Here is a 19,607-nt window from a genome sequence, read left to right as displayed (position 1 = left end):
AAATATAAAGGGTGGTGTATTAACTTTTATCTCATGGCTCACAATAAATTCTCCATAATGTTTTTACCTGCAGCATTTCAATTTCTCTTTTTAACATGTATTGTTTCTATTAACTTATTGATTCCAGTCAATTTGCCTGAAGCTGCTGTCACTGAAACTCGTAATTTCTTGAGAATTTAGAATTTATTTTCATTATGTATAAATCTAAAAATTCCTTTGCATAAATACAAAAACATAAAAAGCCAGATACTTAAAGGGACAGTACATCTCAAAATCAATAATAATGCTATTATTCCTCCAGATTTTTGTATGTGTGCTGCAGAGTGTTGGAGCAGCAGAGATGTCTACCTTCTGTCAATATAATGGGACTAAATGGCACTCAGCTTGTGGTACTCAAAGCGCCCCAAAAATACATGTGAAAAATTCAAAACCAGCGTCTCTTTCCAAAAATCATGACCAGTTTACTCAAAATAATCCACAGACCTTGTTGTGAGCAGTTTCGTGTTGGTAGATTCAACTGCAGAAAGAAAGTACTTCCTACATGAAACTGCTATTTCTGGAAAGAGACATTGCTGTTAAGTTTTTCAGGTGTATTTTTTATTTTTATTTTTTTTTTGTTCCAATATACTGCAGAAAAGGCAGACATCTGTAAGGCTGACATCTCCAAAACTCTGCAACGTGCAGCAAAACAGTATAGATGGATAAATACTGTATCTCTACAGGCCAGAAGAAAAATATGTATTTTTGAGATATTTGGTTAAATTGGCCCTTTGAATAATGTAGTTAAATACAAAACAAACAAAAAACAGGCAGGCATTAAAAAGCTTTAAACTTAACTTTTTCTCTTGTAATTTTGCTTATTATGTAATTTATTTATGTGAGGAAACAGTGTGGCATGACATGAAACGCAGATCCCCAGTCTGAAGTCTCCTGCTTACACTACTGAGTATTTTTACTTTATTGTTTTATAGAATTTTGCAAATACAGATTTACTTTATTTTATTCTATTACTTTATATTTATCTTATTATTATTGTTCTGTCTTTTATTACTTAACTTACCTGTTTTTACTAGTTACTCACTCTTTAATGGAGCTTCCCAGCAAAAGTTTTTCAAACAGTCATAATTGGCGTGATAATAACCATATTGACAATGATGCTAATAGGCCACAGGGCTTTAAAACCAAAAGTAAGGCCATTGTTTCCAACAGAGAGAACAGCTGTACAAGCTACATGCCGCCTTCAAATGGAACTTGCAAGCCCGTAGTTACACTGTGGGAAGTCGTTTGCATGATATACTTGGCGTTGAAGTGGTTAAGTTATGAGAACACTGCTGTGAGGCACCACTAAAACCGTCCATATCTAGAAGCCCACAAGTCTAATGATGTAGCCAGCAAGCAAGCGGGTAAGACAATGCAGGAAATGCAAAGGCACAATGAAAAGATGAGGACATCAATATTTTCCTGCAAAGAAAAATGAAACACGATTAAGATTTCAAATTTCCACTGAAAAATGAACGTCCATGATGTGAGACTTTCAAGATTCAAGTTTTCAAGAAGCCTATCATACAACTCACAACTCACTAACAAACAATTTTCTTTGCCAGCCATTCAAACTAAGTTGAGCTTTGACTCGAACACATCAGCGCAAGAAGTAATAATTGTTATTCATCTCTCAGCTGTCTGTTTAATGTTACTCTCCTCTAACTCTGCTTTTACATTCTGTTGCATTCTAGTCATCTGTTTTGTTGGATTATGTGTTGCCTATTCTTCTGTGAATGACTTCACAGAAACTACTTGCTCTTGCAACTTTTTTTCTGAAAAGTAGGTGAGAGCACTCATCTAGCATAAGAACAGTAAAGTGTGTGGACTAAGATAAGATATGATAAAAACTACACGGAGACAAACTAGAAGGTAAGAAAAGAGATAAAGTTTTTAATGAAACAAGTAAAAATGAAGCAAGAAATTAAATAGAAATGAAAATGTGTAGCTGGTTGTCTATTGTACAATATTGACCACACTGTTTACTGGAGTGTATTGTTGAAATGAACACAATACTGAAATCAAGACCAGAGGTTAAAGAGACAGAAATCATATTAAAATATGATTAAATCATATTATGATTGTTTAGATTAAAGCTTGTCTTAAATAAAGGTTCTCTCTGCAGCCGAGGTCCATTAAGGCCACTATCAAAGATCAGATGAGACCCCCGGTGCTGTGTGTATTTACTGCTTCTTCGTGGACTAACATTCTGATGTCCTATCCAGGGGCCACCCTGTCCCAGCTGTCAGACAGTGGCCAGACTCTGAGTGAGGACAGCGGGGTGGATATAGCCGAAGCAGGAGGCCTCAGTAAGGACGGCAGCCCTCGACCCAGCAAGAACCAGCAGGGCCATCTGGAACAGCCAGGGGCCCACGCGCCTCCTCCAGGGGCCACCAGACAAGTGAGGGCTTCATACAGTCATAAATAACCACTTCAACAAGTTATTAGAGTCTACATGTTGCTCGTAGTCTTATCAAATCAGGACTGCTCTGTCTCGAGGTGATTTTACACAGGACAAAAAAACTCGCTCTGTTGCACAATTAAAAACTAACCTGTTTAGTGAATCCAAGTTTAGTGCTCTAAGCCTGAATTGAATACAATTTAATCAATATGGAGATGCTTTGTTACTCAAATTAAAATACATCAAAATAAATTTGAGAGCTGTCATGACCTAGTAAGTAATAAAGAGCATTTCTTTCAGCTGCTCTGCATTCCTTCACAAACATTTCACTGTTCAGTAGCTACTGTAGCTGCCTGTCTGTGTCCAAATTACTAGCAGTGGTGGAAGTAATTAATTACAAATACTGCGGTTAAGTAAATTTTTTTTGGTACTTGTACTTTTATGAGTAGATTTTCAAGTTTGAACTTTTATTCATACTTAAGTAAGCATTACATCATATAATCTACTTAGTTACTTTTAAAATCATAATTGTGTTCTGAGTGAAGTTTAAATGAATATCCAAACTTTGCCTCTGCCGTTTTGTAGCCAATAAGGTGCTCTGATGACAAATAGACCAGTGAAAACAGGGCATATGGACAAAAAACAAAATGCTGCAGCAGCACAGGTTTGGAATAAGGATGTTAATGATTTTTCATTAATCGATCAATCGCTGTTTAAGAATTTAACCAATTAAAAATGTACTCATGGATCTTTAATCAACAGTCTAGAAATGACAGTAACTGTTTTTTCTGGCAGAGCCTTTTGTTGCAGAAAGAAATTTAAACTGAAAATGAGAACAACTGACATTATGAATGATAAATTATTAAAGATAAATTCATTGCGAGCATTTTCAACTGTGAAGTGCACAAAATTTGTAGAGATGACTGGGAGAGGTTCAGACAAAAGATTCAAAGAAACAGAAACACCTTTGATTGAATGCTTCCATAGATAATACATTAAAGAAAAGAAGTAACTAATACTCTGAGAAGATTACTTTCATAATCTTGAGTAATATTGTAGTAATGTAACAATACTTGTAACACTAATGTAACAAAGTATCCCACATTGCATTGTGAAAAGTCACTAATCTTATGTCACTTGGTCCTGAGTTCCAATAGTTTGTGTCCCTAACAGAGAACACTGATCTGTCAAACTCAGTAGATCTGAGCTGTACTGCAGTCACCTCTGCTTCTTGTCCTGGTTGTCCTGCTTGTCCTGGTTGTCCTCCCAGTGTCTGAGCTGCTGATATGAACTCTTTTAGTGGAGGAGCAGACAAATCATTAATCACTTTGAACACTAGACTAACATCAACAAGACACACAAAGCTGTCAAAGGTCAGGAGATGATGCCTTTTAAAGATGTTACAGTGGAGATAATGTGATGGATTTTTGTCCAGTGTCTTGAGAATTTGTTTGCAGAGGAGTAAATGTTGTTTTCCAGCTTTTAAATTGCTTTTTGCAGCTCAAGAAAAGTTTTACAATTATAAAACCTCCATGCATCAAAAATTCATAACTGACCTTGTTTGCAGTTTGAGGTGACCTGTACAGATGTCTCTTATAGATCTCTCTAATAATGGTGGACTATGGGGTAAACTGCTTTTTGGGCCGGTGGGGAATTTTTGCCTGCAGCGCTGTGAGTGGCCACTGCTAAGAACTGTCCAGAACTGAGCAGCAAAGCACTGGCTAGCTCTGTAGACAAATCCGGTGACCACTTTGTGTGTTCCGCCATCGCTGCGGTGGCACATCGTGTCCTGCACTATCTGTGTCTGCTGGTTGGTTGCAGAGGGGAACCCCAAATTTGCAAGATTTTTCACAGTTTCAGTCGAAATGTTCACTCTCACAAGATCTTGCAGATCTGGGGTTCCCTTCTCAATACCATCTCTGCTGTTGCTTGCTAATAGTGACAGTGTGGATAATTAGATTGACAGCAGCCCTCAGTAACTGGTGAAAATTCCTTTTATTACCATTATTCAAATGTTACATAGTAGATAGATGTTGGTTGTGACAACAGCCAAAAATGGATAATGAAGAAGAGAAAATCACACCACTTCCACCACATTTAAGTGAAGAAGTATTGTGGAATATATATTAAAAGATATATATGAATTCACATTTTTTTATCAGGTATTCAAGATTCTCATGAAGTTCCTTTCTGTTAATATTTTTGATCCACTGTGACACATGGTGGTCCTCTGTACACTCAGTGAATCTCTGTAGTGTCTCTGCTCTCAAACAGCAGCTCTCTTCGTCAAGTGAAGCTTTATGTATTTTACATTCTGTTTTCATCCAAAGCTGAAGTTTGACTTGAGCTCTGCAGCTTCTCCCTGACTTCCGAGACATCGTTGTCAAAAGTAACGTATAATAAAAAGTAAATGTAAAAGTAAAAAACTGTAAACTTCTTATGACGGCTCAAATTCATTCGCACTCATACTGTAGAGAGACGCCACCGCAGCAAAGGCGGCTTGTTAACTTCTGGTACTTCGCCAGATTTGTCTACTAGAAGTCTACAGCACAAACATTCTTTGCAAGCCAGCAAAACATTATAAAAAGTTACTTTGTCTGTTAACTAACTAAAAAGTTAGTTAGCCCAGTTAGCCCTCTAATCATGGCTTGGCGGAGAAGCTCTAATTTCTCCTCCTTTGAGAAAAAAATGTTGGCTGAATTATGGCCAAATGATAGAAGACAAAAAACAGACAACAGCACAGTGAGAATAAAAGATATCACCTGGTAGCAACTGGCAGACTGTTTTAATGGATCAACTGGAGTGAAAGTAAGAAGAGGGGCTTGTGACATTTTAAAAGTTAAACTTATTAGAGAGAAAACCAAAGCACAGCAGACACAACAGTGTGATTAATTACACAGCGCCAGATTATGTGCTGTCTCGTGATGATGGAGCGATGGAGCGTGGCAGTGGACCAATCAAACAACAGATGAAGAAACAAACCAAAAAAAAAAAAAAACCATGAAGTACACTCTGTCTCATTTGCATACAAGGAGACGATTGTGTTGTGGAAAAATCAATCACATCAACATAATACAAGATGTGACAAATATGACAATAAAATAAACTCTATTTCTTTGATGATGGAATTGTAATAGAGCAGGATCTGTGCTTTTAATTTGGAAACTTTAATAGTCTTGTTGGCCACTTTGTTGTTGCAAATGCAGGAAAAAATGGAATGGAAATTTATAAAATGAATTGAGTAAAATAACTGAAATTGCTTTCAGTGCAAATCGGTTTCCATGAGTCATTTGGGATAATCTTGTCCCTACCAATCAGAGCATGAAGGGACAATGAGCGATAAAGAGGAGACATTCAATTCAAAGACATTGAAGCAGATTATAAAAGAGATGCATGGTGCTCAGGGTACATTTCATGCACAAATAACTGCATTTTGGCACTGACTTGATGCCATACATAAAAAGCTGCAAGCCTCAGCATTGTTTTCTGCATATAAGCGCAGTCATTTCTCTTTGTCATAGTTCATTGGATGAGCAGGATAAAACAGTCTCTGCTCTCATTTGATTTTAATTTTTCAAGGTCGTCCTTGACAGGAAAAGACTGGTTATCCACTCTATATATATCCACTGCTTAGTTTGAAAATAATTCTAGGCAGGCTGTGAGCTCATTGGATAACCAGATGGGTGGTGTTTGCTGTATCATCACAAGTCAGATGGCAAAAAAAAAACACAGAGAGGAATAATTGAAAATTGACTTTCAAACAACCGTAACGTTTATTACTCCAACAGGAACATGTAGGTGCTTGAAGCAGGTTTGAACAAACACAGATGAGACCTGTTGAGTGAATTAATGATATTTGACCCAGCAGACTTGGGAATTGGGGAAAAAAACCCTATAGAAGAGTTTTATCATATTAAAATGTAAATGAAGAATTCTGCTGCAGCCTGAGGTGAGGAAAAGAGAGAAAAGACATGCACCGTGTGGAGGTTTTTCAAAATAAAGCTGCAGTGGGTATGTTGCAAATGGTTAAAAGAAACCGTGGCACAAACCTGTCAGCACATTCACCAATCCTGTTGAACAGACACGCTGTGTGCCCTTAATCCATACTGAGCAACGGAATAGGTGGAGCAACTGCACCCCCACTATTAAGGGAACAAATATGTTCTGCTGCATCCCTGCTGTTTGATCACATACCTTTGCTATTTTTGAACATTTGAGCTTGGATCAAACACATGATAAACGGTGAATTAACAGTGTTATGAGTCTCAGTGTCTATCTGATCCACCACCAACACCCAGTTTAGTGAGAAATCTTAATTTTTGAAACAGTTTGTCTTTCTTTCCCATTGTCTTCTGCCATGAAAATAGGAGGCAACAAAATCCAAACTGTAAAGTTTGTACAGACGTACAGTTCATCTTTATGGATTATATTGATGCCAAATTCACAAGAAGAGTGTCGATATACAAGGTCATTTATCTTGTGTGTCTAGAGTTAGGTGTTTTTGCATACAAGTCATTAAGTGGTAATATGTTAGTTTTCTTAAAGGGAGTTTGGTGTGAAATTTCTCCTAAGAGTGCAGGGAGCTTTAGTTAATTCACACTGGTAATCTGATATCTGATGTACACTGCCTGGCCAAAAAACTAGGCACACACTAATAATAATAATAATATAATAATATTTTGTCAGATCACCTTTAGCTTTGATTACAGCACGCATCCAACCTGGGCATCGTTTCAAGAAGGTAATACAATGTGACAACATTTATTTCTGTTCAGAGTTGCATTAATTTTTCTCCATGATCTTGTATTGATGATGGGAGAGACAGACCACTGAGTAAAGTCTTCTCCAGCACATCCCAAAGATTCTCAGTGGGGTTCAGGTCTGGACTCTGTGGTGGACAATCCATGTGTGAAAATGATGTCTCATGCTCCCTGAACCACTCTTTCACTATTTGAGCTCCATTAATCCTGACACGTAACGTTGCTGAACCTCGACCTGAGCAACTGAAGCAACCCCAGATCATAACACTGACCCCACAGGTCTGTACTGTAGGCACTAGGCATGATGGGAGCATCACTTCATCCACCTCTCTTCTTACCCTGATGCCCCCATCACTCTGGAACAGAGTAAATCTGGACTCATCAGACCACATGATTTTTTTCCATTGATCCACAGTCCAATCTTTATGCTCTCTAGTAAACTGAAGCCTTTTTTCTGATGATCCTCACTGATAAGTGGTTTTCTTAAGGCTCCACAGCTGTTTAGTCTCAATCCCTTGAGTTCTCTTCACATTGTGTGTGGAAATGTTCTTACTTTCACTATTAAACACAGCCGTGAGTTCTACTGTTGATTTTTTATGATTTGATTTCACCAAACGTTTAAGTGATCTCTGATCAGGATAATTCAAGATTATTTTCTGACCACATTTCTTCCTTGAAGATGAAGGTTCACCACTATTCTTCCAGGTTTTAATAATGTGTTGGACAGTTCTTAACTCAGTTTTAGTAGCTTCATCAATCTCCTTAGTTGTTTTCTTTGCTTGATGCAGGTCAATAATTTGACTCTTCTGAAACAGAGTAACATCTTTTCCTCGACCACAGGATATGTCTTCTGACATGGTTGTTTAAGAAATGAGAAGTTGCTCACTGCATCAGTTAGAGTTCAATAACTTGTTACCAGCTGAAACATATTCATCTCTGCAGTAATGTTCCAGTGGAAGGATCTGGACTATTTGCTTGGTTAAATCCAGGTGAGGATTTTTTTTTTTTCTTGGCCAGGCAGTGTATATCTGATCCACTAACCAGCACCTATTTTAGTGAGAAATCTTAATTTCTGAAACAGTTTGCTTTTCTTTCCCACTGTCTTCTTCCAGTACAAGTGCACCTAACTGACACAGCTGGTTTATCTTGTCCTCCTCTACCAGCCATCTCTCTGTGTCTCACTCCATGTTTACTGAGAAAAACGAATTTAAAAAAAATGAATGAATCAGCTGTGGTTGAACTTTTCTATTCATTGCTCTCCTTTTCCTTTTTTCCCTTTTCTTAGATGTAAATGCAGCAGAATACAGCAAATGGTGCTACGTTAGGTTTTGATGTATCTAAACGTGCAAAAACCTAACTACACAGAGTTTGGGTGGCGCCTGAGTTGGAGTGAGAGAACAGTTCATGAATTTTAATGAATGTATTTTATGTCAAAGCAATGAAAAGTGATCCACAGTTGAGTCCACACTAACCACTGCCGTGCTGACTGTAGGTAGAGTTTTGAAGAAGTGAACTCAGTGTAGAGAAACACCTAACAGCAAAACATTATCTTCCACACCACATCTGCTCTTTATTTCCAGATGAGCCACTTAGTATGAGAGGTGGCAAAAGTCCACACATTCTGTACACAGGTAAAAGTACAAATACTTGTGTAAAAAAACACTCTGATAGTGTTAGAAGTACTGATTCAACTTCTTTACTTCAGTAAAAGTGAAAAAACACAGGCTCTGACATGTACTCAAAGTGAAAAACAGCCCCCCTGAAGAATATTTCTACTGGCTGTCCCTGTGCAAAGTTAACTCTTTCCCTGCCAGAGGTTTTCAAAAAAGCTGCCAGCCAGTGCCAGCATTTTTGACAAAATTCACACCCACAGAATATTCAGTTCTATGAATATGTTAACATGGAATATATCAAAAGAACAGATCATCTAGTTTCAGACACAAAAAAGGTTTTGTTCTAGCTTCATTCATCTTTTTTTTATAAGCACTTGAATGTTGGTTGGTTGCATCAAATAAAAATCCACTTTTCAGACAAAAAATTGAGAAAATGCTGACACATTTTAAGCAGAATATCAACTTTTTTTATCACTTCTTATTATGTGCGTGACATCATGTGACATCATTGTGTCTTAAATGACAAGATATCTCATCAGTAGCGGGAAAAGAGTTGACTGAACTTCACCTTTTCTCCACCGGAGAGTCTCCCTCTGTTTCAGCTTCTTACCTTGTCCTTGTGTCCATGTGTCCTGCCACATCTTTTATGTTGTTTCTGCCTTGTTGCATCATTAGGTGAGGACACTCTATTGTGCAGTGGTAGAAGTTTTTCAGCAGACGTGGAGGGAGATTGTTCCTCCTCAGCGTTCTCAGAAAAAAGAGACGCTGCTGGGCCTTTTTGATGATGTGGGTGGTGTTCACAGTCTGGCCCAGGTCCTCCAAGATGTGCAGGCCAAGAAACTTAAAGCTGGTGACCCGTTCCACTTCCTCCCCATTGATGCTCAGGCCTGAGTGCAGTGTGGTCCTTGACTTCCGGAAGTCAGTGATGACTTCTTTTGTCTTCTTGGTGTTGAGGTTGAGGTGGTTGTCACTGCACCAGGCCACCAGTGCTTGAACCTCCTCCCTGTATGGTGCCTCGTCACCGTTGTTGATGAGCCCCACGGCGGTTATATCATCCGCAAATTTGATGAGGGTGTTGGGGCCATGAGTAGCGACGCAGTCATGAGTGTACAGTTTATACAAGACTGGACTCAGCACACAGCTCTAAGGAACACCAGTATTGAGGACGATGGTGGAGGATGTGGAGGTGCCCATTCTGACATGCTGGGGTCTGTTAGTCAGGAAGTCCTTGATCCACAGACAAAGGGAGGTTCCAAGTTGTAGTGTCTGCAGTTTGTTGATGAGTCGGCTGGGGCTGATGGAGTTAAATGCCGAGCTGAAGTCAACAAACAGCATCCTGATATATGTGTTGGGATTTCAATGTGGCTGAGAGCAGTGTGGAGGGCAATGGAGATGGCGTCATCTGTGGATCTGTTGGACCTGTAGGCGAACTGATGTTGGTCAAAGCCAGGTGGGATGTGGACCTTGACATGCTGTAACACCAGTCTCTCCATACATTTCATGATCACCGGTGTCAGGACCACAGGCCAGTAATCTTTATGATGGCAGAGGATTTGGGCACAGTAAGGAGTGGACAGTATAGATATTTGTGTTAAAATGTAGGGAGTAAAGGTGAAAAGTTTGTCCGAAAAAGACGTACTCCAGTACAGATACCTTAAAAATCTACTTAAGTACTGTAACAAACTATTTGTACCTACTACTCATACTATCTGTATGTGTTGAGTTCATGGCTTTATTTGCATGTGGGTGCTCTATCCTGTTTCATTTTTGTCATGATCCAGCTCAGGCAATCACAAAAAAGAAGACACTTCATCACACAAAATAACAAGATTAGACCAAATTAAATGAAATTAGAGGTGCTATTTAACCAAATTCAAGAGGTGAGAGCTAATTAGAGTGTGGCATGTGGATGTCGGTGAAATCAGTATGTATGAGGGTTTAATGATGGGTGTGTGTATGAGTGTAAAAAGCAGAATTACTAGCGAAATGGCAATAACAAACCAAACCAAAAGCAGGTGGCTAGAAGGGAGAACAGAGAGAGCTGCTGCAAAAAAGGAAAATGGTGTCACAGAACTGGACTGCAGCCAAGTTTAAATAACCCAGAAACCCACTGGGGGTCTCAGGTGTTCCTGGTTACACTAATGATTCACTTGTGAATCACAAAGCAAACACAAGAGGACACAGCAGGGATCATCACATTTGTAACCTGAACTACAAAAAAGAAACGAAAAAAACATATGTATCAGCTATTCTTGATAACTGGGCCTTGTCCCAGTCTTTAAACAACTTTAAAATATGTTAAAAGCCTTCAAAATTTAAAACCTTTAGTACCTACTGATAACAGAGGTATACAATTTTCTATTATAATCCATAATGATTTTTTTTTTTTTCATAAAACACCAGCAGCGGTAATGCTAGATATTATCCTCACTGGCTACTGTGTGTTGACTCAGCTGACAGTCCGTGGTAATGGAGGCAGGTGATGCGTTACGAACTAGACATCAAGAGAAATTAGCTTTTATAACAGCATTAAAACCAAAAGTATATAAAAGAGCATTAAAACTGAAGCAGTCAAGCAACAGCCAGACTCAAAGCGTGTGAAAGGGTTGCATAAAACGGCAGAGTTTTAAAATTAAAATGGGACCAGCAGCGTTTCCAAACTTCCATTTTTAGGGCTTGAAAACACCGGAGGAGTGTGCACACTAGGTGTAAATGAAGCAAAACTTGTGTATTATAAAACAAAACCATGGTAGGGTGGATGCAGTGTGAGTGAGAAATTTAGCCCTGTCTACTTTCACTCCTCCACACCTGACCAATCACTGTTTCTTATTGGACAGTTGGTTAAGTTCCAAAAATTATCAGAGGTAGTTTGTGGGTTTGATTTAGATCTATATTTTTAATTTTCTTTGACATTTTTGTTTTATTTTACCTTCATTTAACCAGAAAGACTCACTGAGAATGGAGATCTCTTTAAAAAGACAGACGGATATTATATATGGATATTAAAGTGCAATAAATACATTATATACACATATCCACAGTTAAACAATAAATACTGTATATTCAAAAATAGTGATCTCTCAAGAAAAGCCAACACGTTTCTACATCACTACATTCTTTATGATTTCCTTAAATTCATCAGTAGATACAAGTGTCTCTAACTTTAGATCTTTTTGTAGATTGTTCCATGCCCATAGTGAACAGTGAGATAATACAGTTTTCCAAAGGTCTGTTAAAACCTGTGGCATGTTAAAAGGTAACCACATTGGAGGAGCGTAGCTGGTAACTACCAGAGCTGTGACAGAGGGGTCTACAGGGCTGGGCTGGACGTTTTCCCAGTATCGCTTTATAGATGAAGATCAGTGCTGTTGTCTGCGACTGGTTAATGATGTCCAAGATGTCAAAATAATGTCTGTTAGATGTGAAAATGCTAAAATCATCAAGCTACTGTGAGCAAGCTTTTGAGAAGAACATGAACTTTATTTTCTGATCATTTAAAGCCAACTTTAAAGTCAGCAGAACAGTTTGTAATGGAGGGAGCATGCATGTAAATCACTGTGTCATCAGCATATAAATGTGTTTTTGCTTGTATGTCTTTACCCACAGAATGGCACCCTGTTATCACAAGAAATTTGGATTATTGGCTTTCAGTTGTTCTTGCACCTGATCCCTCTTCACATTGTGTCCCAGCAGACTGGCTCACCGGTCCCAGTGCCCAGTGCCACCCTGGTACGAGTGGTGAAAAATGCCAGCACCCTTGGCATCGCTATCGAGGGGGGAGCCAACACACGCCAACCTTTGCCCCGCATAGTCACCATTCAGGTGAGGCAGCGATATAATTGGGTTTGGCTGATTTATGGCTCGAAGCCATTGTTTTGTGCCAACGTTAAGTGTCTTGTCTTTAAAATTGAGTGTACATGACTTGAGTTGAAAATGCAGAAAAAATATTAACATTTCACTTTCTGCTCTAATAGAGACTCCTTCAGCATCCGATTATTACCTTCCATTTGTTTTGCACAGAAAGCATTCTGAGGCAATCTGCAAATACAAGCGCTGCTGATATTTCTCTCCGACACCTTTCACATTTTGTTAAGTCCAAAAAGTACAAAGAAAGCATAGCAGCACATTTACATAACAGAAGTGTTTTATATGGGCTGAGGGCGAGAGGCGATAACATCAGCTAATCACTGAATGAGTTACAGCCTCGGTCACCTCAGCAGTACCCAGCACCCCCCACCTCCATCTCTTCTTTCATGACCAGCCATCCTTGAGGAGTTTTTTTTTTTTTTTTGTGACAGTGCAGTCATTTCCATAACAATGCCTCCTTTTCACCCGCCTCCCTGAATCTCAGGACAGTGGATGACATTGAGTGTCAGTCGTTGCGATGATGACCCTCGCAGTCATTTTGCAGCCTATCAAACACGTCCCATATAATCAGCGTGACATTGCATGTGAATACATGCACATTCAGCCAATTATATTCCTATCATATCAAGGGGCTGTAATCTAATAAAGCTCACTCTGCTCTGTTCTGAATGGTTGCACACAGTCATTGGATTCACAGTTGGTGCTGAAGAGATTAAAATGTGTGATTTAATCTAAATTGGTTTATCTCTTCTTTAAAACCAGCTAGGTTGACAGAGAAGTTAAAAGAGTTGGCTGGAGAGATATTATATTCATTGTAACTTGGAGTCAAGGGCCCTCACAATGCATATAGACACACAGTGCAACAGAAATTAAATTGCAGGTTGTTACAGACCTTCTCTGTTAATCCCAGGTCTGGTGCTTCATTTTTAAAAGAAAATCTTTATTTAAAAGGCAGTAATTTATATTTCCTAAATACTTTATCTTGCACTGCATTTAGCATGTCACTCCTATCACATCTGATAACATGGTCAGACTAATGATGGACAGTGCCAGTATTGAGCAGCAAAACCAGCAGTGTTGTCAGATTGGTTTGATGTTTTCCAGCCGAAATTGATGAAAAGATGCCCAGATATTACCTATAATTAACAACACAAATGAATTCATAAACAATAGCAGTAGTATTGTGGTTCATAACAATTTCAATATGACATAATAAAACAACAATTTAAATGTTCACAAGTGGGCTAGAACACAGATAGAAGGTTACATTGTACAATGTAACAACTATATAACTATTATCCTTGTCTGACCTCTGACTCAAAAATAAAGAAAAAATAAAGGGACAGCTCAAACAACACGAATAATAGGTTTGATTTTACTTATCAACTGCAACAAACCTTGAAAGAGAAGTACATGCAATTCCATAATATCAAAAAGCTAAACTAATAAATACACTAAAAAACTAAATATTGATGTCATGTTGCAAGTGGTTTCTGTTATAATAAGTACAGATGTAAGTACAGCTTTGATAGCTGCAGATGTTCTTACTAGAATGAATAAAATGATTTCATATCAAAGTTGTGCTGAGCGATTAGATGTGTTCACATAATGTGGAGATTACAGTGTATGGGTATATTTTTAATGTATTGTGATGACTTATAAAACCATTCTCACTCATGGTAAACAAGCCCAAATTTTCTGACCTCCTGCCTAAGCCTGTTTTAACTTGCACAATGCAACCCAGAGCAGCACAACTGGGTGGGAAAAACCGCCCAGTCTGGCAACACTGAGAACCAAATATATTGTCCTTTTTCATTTCACACTTTCTTCTTCTTTGTCAAAGGCTGGCACCTGTACTACCCACAACACAACACACCCAACAACAACACTCGCCAAGAAATTCTGGTGCAGACATCGACAGAGTAATAATTTTATCAGCCACTCAATATCCCTACTAGCGCAAACTCATTGCAGAAACATAGCTGCAATGTAACTTTTGCAACATGATGTTGTATCAGTCTACCAAGTGTCATTGCCAGCAAATTACATTGCATATGAATACATGCACATTCAGCCAATTATATTCCTATCATATCAAGGGACTGTAATCTAATAAAGCTCACTCTGCTCTGTTCTGAATGGTTGCACACAGTCATTGGATTCACAGTTTGGTGCTGAAGAGACTAAAATGTGCAATTTACTCTAAATTGGTTTATCTCTTCTTTAAATCCAGCTAGGTTGACAGAGAAGTTAAAAGACTTGGAGTCAAGGGCCCTCACAATACAGTGCAACAGATATTAAATTACAAGTTTTTGTCTTCTCTGTGTATCTCGGGTCTGGTGCTTCATTTTAAAGAAAAAAAATCTGTACTCAAAAGGGAGAAATTTTTACTTTAGAAATGTATTTTATTTTGCACTGCATTCCACTGCGTTTCAGTCCTATAATGCTGTCAGACTAATGTTGGACAGTATCACAATCCATGCAGCAGAGTCAGAGTATCATCCTTTTTATTTTACACCTTCCTCTTCTTTGTCAAAGGCTGGCACCTGCCCTACCCACAATGCAACTCACCCAGCAAGTTCAGTTGGAAATTCTGGTGTAGACAATGACAGAGAAATAATTTTACCAGCCATTCAATATCCCTACTTGCACAAAATTGTTGCAGGAACATAGCTGAAACATAACTTTTGTGACACATTCTTATTGCTTACTGCAGTTTTAATGCTTTTTCACTAACTAGAATACTTGAAGCCTTCATTATACTGGACACAGACATGTTTTGTGATATCATATATAAGTTTAAACAAAATTGCATAGGTGGTATGAGGTCCTAAAGGGCATGTCATAGAGGGGTAAATTCCTCCTTCATTCCTCCTTCATTCCTCACTTTGCAGGTGTAAAATCAAACTAATTTCTTTTTATACACTGTTGTCTCATAAAGCACGTGTCACTCAAAGCAGCAATATGTTGCATGAGCTTATTCTTTCTGTTTTTTATTTAAGATGAAAGAACAAACATGACAGAGAAAATGTGCGTGCTTACTTGACAGCCTTGTTTCTGGTGTGTGATGAGGCCTGGATTTGCTCGGCTGGAGCAGCTGGTCAGTCCTGTCTGCCTCTTGACGCCTTCGGAAACCTCCTCGTTGACAGGTGGTTTGGTGCTTGACCAAAAACTGTCAGTGTGTAGCTGGCAGGAGAAAACAATAGCTGCGTTTGGAAATCAAGTGTGTTCAGCATCACAATTTGCTCCAGTTCCTCACCCCCACTCACCACACGTCGCTCTTCTGACAAATGACTCAGCTTAGTCATCAAATCTCTGATCCACGACTCTCTAAGAGATGACCAGTATTACCTTGCCTTTGATTCCCTAGAAATATGTCAGAAATATGTCAGATATGTTTTGTTACAAAAAAAACAAGCAAAAAATGCAAGATTTCCACTCACATGCATCAAACTAAAGTACAGAGTGTGTATTAGTGTTGGTTATAAAGCAGCTGATTAATTACCCTCTGAGTTTCTTGGCCAGTCTTCAGAATCAAAATTCATTATTGGCCTGTATGCCCCACAGTGATGTTTTCAGCTGCTGGTTTAATTGAATGTCACAGTAAATAAACATATTTAGTGCTGAGGATTAAATTGAATTAAGCAATTTTGGCTCTTTGTCCAGAGTGGAGTAAGGATCAATGAATGGATGGATGGATTAACCCTGTGGCTTTGTTAGACTGTAGAAGAAGAATGGATAGTTATGTAACATGACTCTACTGACCCAACATGAGATTCTACCAATAAATGACTTATCTTAGTCTTCCCTTCACTTTCTACAACAACTAAATGTCAAGTATGCAAGCAGCTCACTGGTTAAAATAGATGTCTTTCTGAATTCAGCTTAATGAATGAATTGTTCTTAAAATTCTAGTATTTTAAAGTAGAAGTTGAAAAACAAAACATGACATGAAAATTTTGCCTTCTAAAATTTCCTTAAGAAATACAGCCATTTCTGAACCTTCTTTGCCAGATGTGTGATGTCTGTGATGGGTTATCTATCAATGTGATTCCCAAGAATCTAAAACCGTTCACCTGCTTCACCTCACCTCCAGGGTTGTGAGTCTTTCAGCAATCAGCTCCTTGGTTTTGCTGACCTTGAGCTGTAGGTTGTTTTCTGTGCACCACTCTGCAAGAGTGTTGATTTCCTCCCGATATGAAGTCCCATCATTGTATGAAATCTGCAAACTTCACAGTAGAGTTCTCTCCATGTGAGCCGCAGTCACGGGTCCATTGTCATGGGTGTACAGCGTGAACAGACGGGGGCTGAACACACGGCCCTGGGGGGCTCCAGCGTTGAGCGCTAGAGTGGAGGAGGTGAGACCGCCAATCTGAACCGTCTGGGAGTCTGTTTGTGAGGAAGTCCAAGATCAAAGCAAGCAAAAAATGTAATTATCTCAACTGGTAATGTGGCCATGATGGAGGCACTCCAGCTTTTGTAGCCTCTAACACGTTTAACTGCTTCCCACGTATCATTAGTGTTCCTGGTGTTGAGGTCTCTCTCTAGTCACTGCTGATACCTCCGCTTTGCCTGCTTGATGCCAGTTTTCAGGTTTGCCCTGGCAGTGCTCTAAGCTTCCTTGTCAACTGACCTGAATAGAGCCCTCATGTCTCCATTCATCCAGGCTTCCTGGTTCTTGAATACATTAATTAAGCTGTGAAATGACAGATTCTGCTGGTCTGTGTAACCACGCAATGGTTTAAATGTTGTGTGCCCTCACAGTTCAAGGAAGATTAATTCTCTTAATTGGTATTTGTGTATATTTGTTTTGCCTAATTTAAGAATACTGGCTCAAAAAAAATAAAAGTTGTAAACTCTTCCTCAGGATGGTAAAACCACAAATTCCCAGAGACAATACCAAAGACTTGTTTTCAGTGGTACCTATGGACTTGTCAACAAGTATGGCATCAATTGCAGAAGATATCCTGAATTTTAGAACTACAGCAAACATCCAAGAACAAAAGAAAACGATGTTTTCCTGCAAAGTAATAATAATCACTGGAAAACCTGCAACACTAGAAGAATTCATTTCATTCATTTCATAGGGGAAGTCTGTTGTGCATTGTTTATACATGCACAGGCCTCAAATACACACATGCACAAACAGGACCTATAGGCATGGATCAGAAAGATGTAAGAATGAGGGGGCTGAACACATACATATATACATACAGTCAGCTGCCCCGAGCAGTTATGGGTTTGGTGCCTCATGCAAGGGCATCTCAGCAGTGCCCAGGAGGTGAACTGGCACGTCTCCAGCTTTCAGTTCACACTCTGTACTTGGTCTGTGCGGGACTTGAATCAGTGACTCTTTGGTTCCCAAGCCAAGTCCTTATGGACTGAGCTAACATCCACCCAGTTTGTATCAAACTGAATTGCCCTGCACTGTAGGTAATATAAGAAAGTACAACAACAGCAGAAACACATTCTTCCTGCTGACTAATGGCTCATCTGTCTCTGAATGGAGCTGATTAACTGTCTGTTTTCCTTTCTTGTCCCTGTTGACAGAAAGGAGGCTCGGCTCATAACTGCGGCCAGCTGAAGGTGGGTCAGGTCATCTTGGAGGTCAACGGCATTTCGCTGAGAGGTCGGGAACACAAGGATGCTGCTCGAATCATCGCCGAGGCCTTCAAGACCAAAGAGAAGGACCACATTGACTTCCTGGTGGTGGAGCCGGGGCTCTAGTATGAGGACTTTGCACTTTATGCAGCTTGTTCATGAAGACACTGTTTTACTGCTTTGAGGGAACCATATGAACTCACAAACATATGATGTTGTCACCTAATCATGGCCCTCATTTTAATTTCAGGGAAAGGATCAGAGAAAGATGTATCTGGTATTTGTTGATTGCACTCTTCAGAGATTTGCACAATATAAATTTAGAAGAGGATATTCCATTAATATTTGCCATAAAAGTCATACCTGGGTCAAATGCTATTTGCATTTGTATTCATTAGTTTATCCTGTTTCATTAGTTTTTTGTTATTGTATGTTTCATCAGTAGGACAGTTAGCACTTTCAGCATGGTTGTCACACCAAATAATATCAAAACAGCCAATCAACTTACAGTTGGTAAAGTCAGTCTTCAAGCATCTTGGTTTTTGTTTTCTTGAGACTATATCTGGGGAGGCAGAGAGAAGCATTCAAAGGATAATTTGGATCCATTACAGCAAGGATCTTGGTGTTTTTTTAATTTCTATCAGTAACATAACATTGTACTTCCCAACTTAAATACTGTGATCTTTGAACACATAGTCAGATGTGACAAGAACATGACCGGACACGTTGAAAACGAGTCAGCAGTTCAGCTGATTTAGCTGCTACTTCATTTGGAGGTAAAACCGAAAATGAATACATTCAAAACAGCAGCACTTAGAAGAGAACCTGTAGAGCCAAGGCCAATAATCTGTCTATGATTTGCAAGCGCCACAACTAAGTTTGGAAATCTTTAACAGGGTCTATTTGCGCACAGGTGAAAATACGGCAAACGGCAGCTATGGTCACACGCCCATCTCTAGTGGGTGTAGAAAGTGTAACATCCATTAACCAGGGACCTCTGATAACACAGTCAGCTGCAGTGTCCATTGAGCTTATAGGGCAAGGCCCATTAGTGATTGGTCACTGTATTAGCACCAGAAGCAAAACTCAACTAGGAGGACCTGTGCGACCAGAGAGACATTACCAGAGAGATCCAACTGCTGCCACCAATATAACATTGAAGCTTAGTTAGAGCTCACCCTGAAGAAAAAAGCCTCGTGAAAGGCCACGCAGCTGTAATAGTGTGTCACAGAAGTATGACAGACGAAGTACAAGGAGCGACAGAGGTGGGACAGGATGGTTCAAACAAACACAGAACTTTAAGCCAGGAGAGACTGGGGTTTGAGT

The 19,607-nt window shown here is 39.2% G+C and overlaps 1 protein-coding gene across 1 annotated transcript in view; it reads left to right on the top strand.

Moving 5' to 3' along the window:
* The window catches only part of LOC146320846 (whirlin-like), a 176,023-nt gene extending 157,371 nt beyond the window's left edge, over positions 1–18,652 (top strand). Inside the window, exons 10-12 of the mRNA XM_084729256.1 lie at positions 2,265–2,440; positions 12,507–12,635; positions 18,231–18,652. Coding sequence (XP_084585382.1) covers positions 2,265–2,440; positions 12,507–12,635; positions 18,231–18,407 — 482 coding nt within the window. The 3' untranslated portion in view covers positions 18,408–18,652. The remainder of the gene's footprint in view (positions 1–2,264; positions 2,441–12,506; positions 12,636–18,230) is intronic.
* The last annotated feature ends 955 nt before the right edge of the window (positions 18,653–19,607 follow it).

The sequence above is a fragment of the Lutjanus erythropterus genome, chromosome 10 (assembly GCF_056507025.1).
Source record: "Lutjanus erythropterus isolate fLutEry1 chromosome 10, fLutEry1.hap2, whole genome shotgun sequence".
Lineage (NCBI taxonomy): Eukaryota > Metazoa > Chordata > Actinopteri > Lutjaniformes > Lutjanidae > Lutjanus > Lutjanus erythropterus.
Note: the sequence above shows the minus strand (reverse complement) of the source record. Positions and strands in the feature narration are given on the sequence as shown.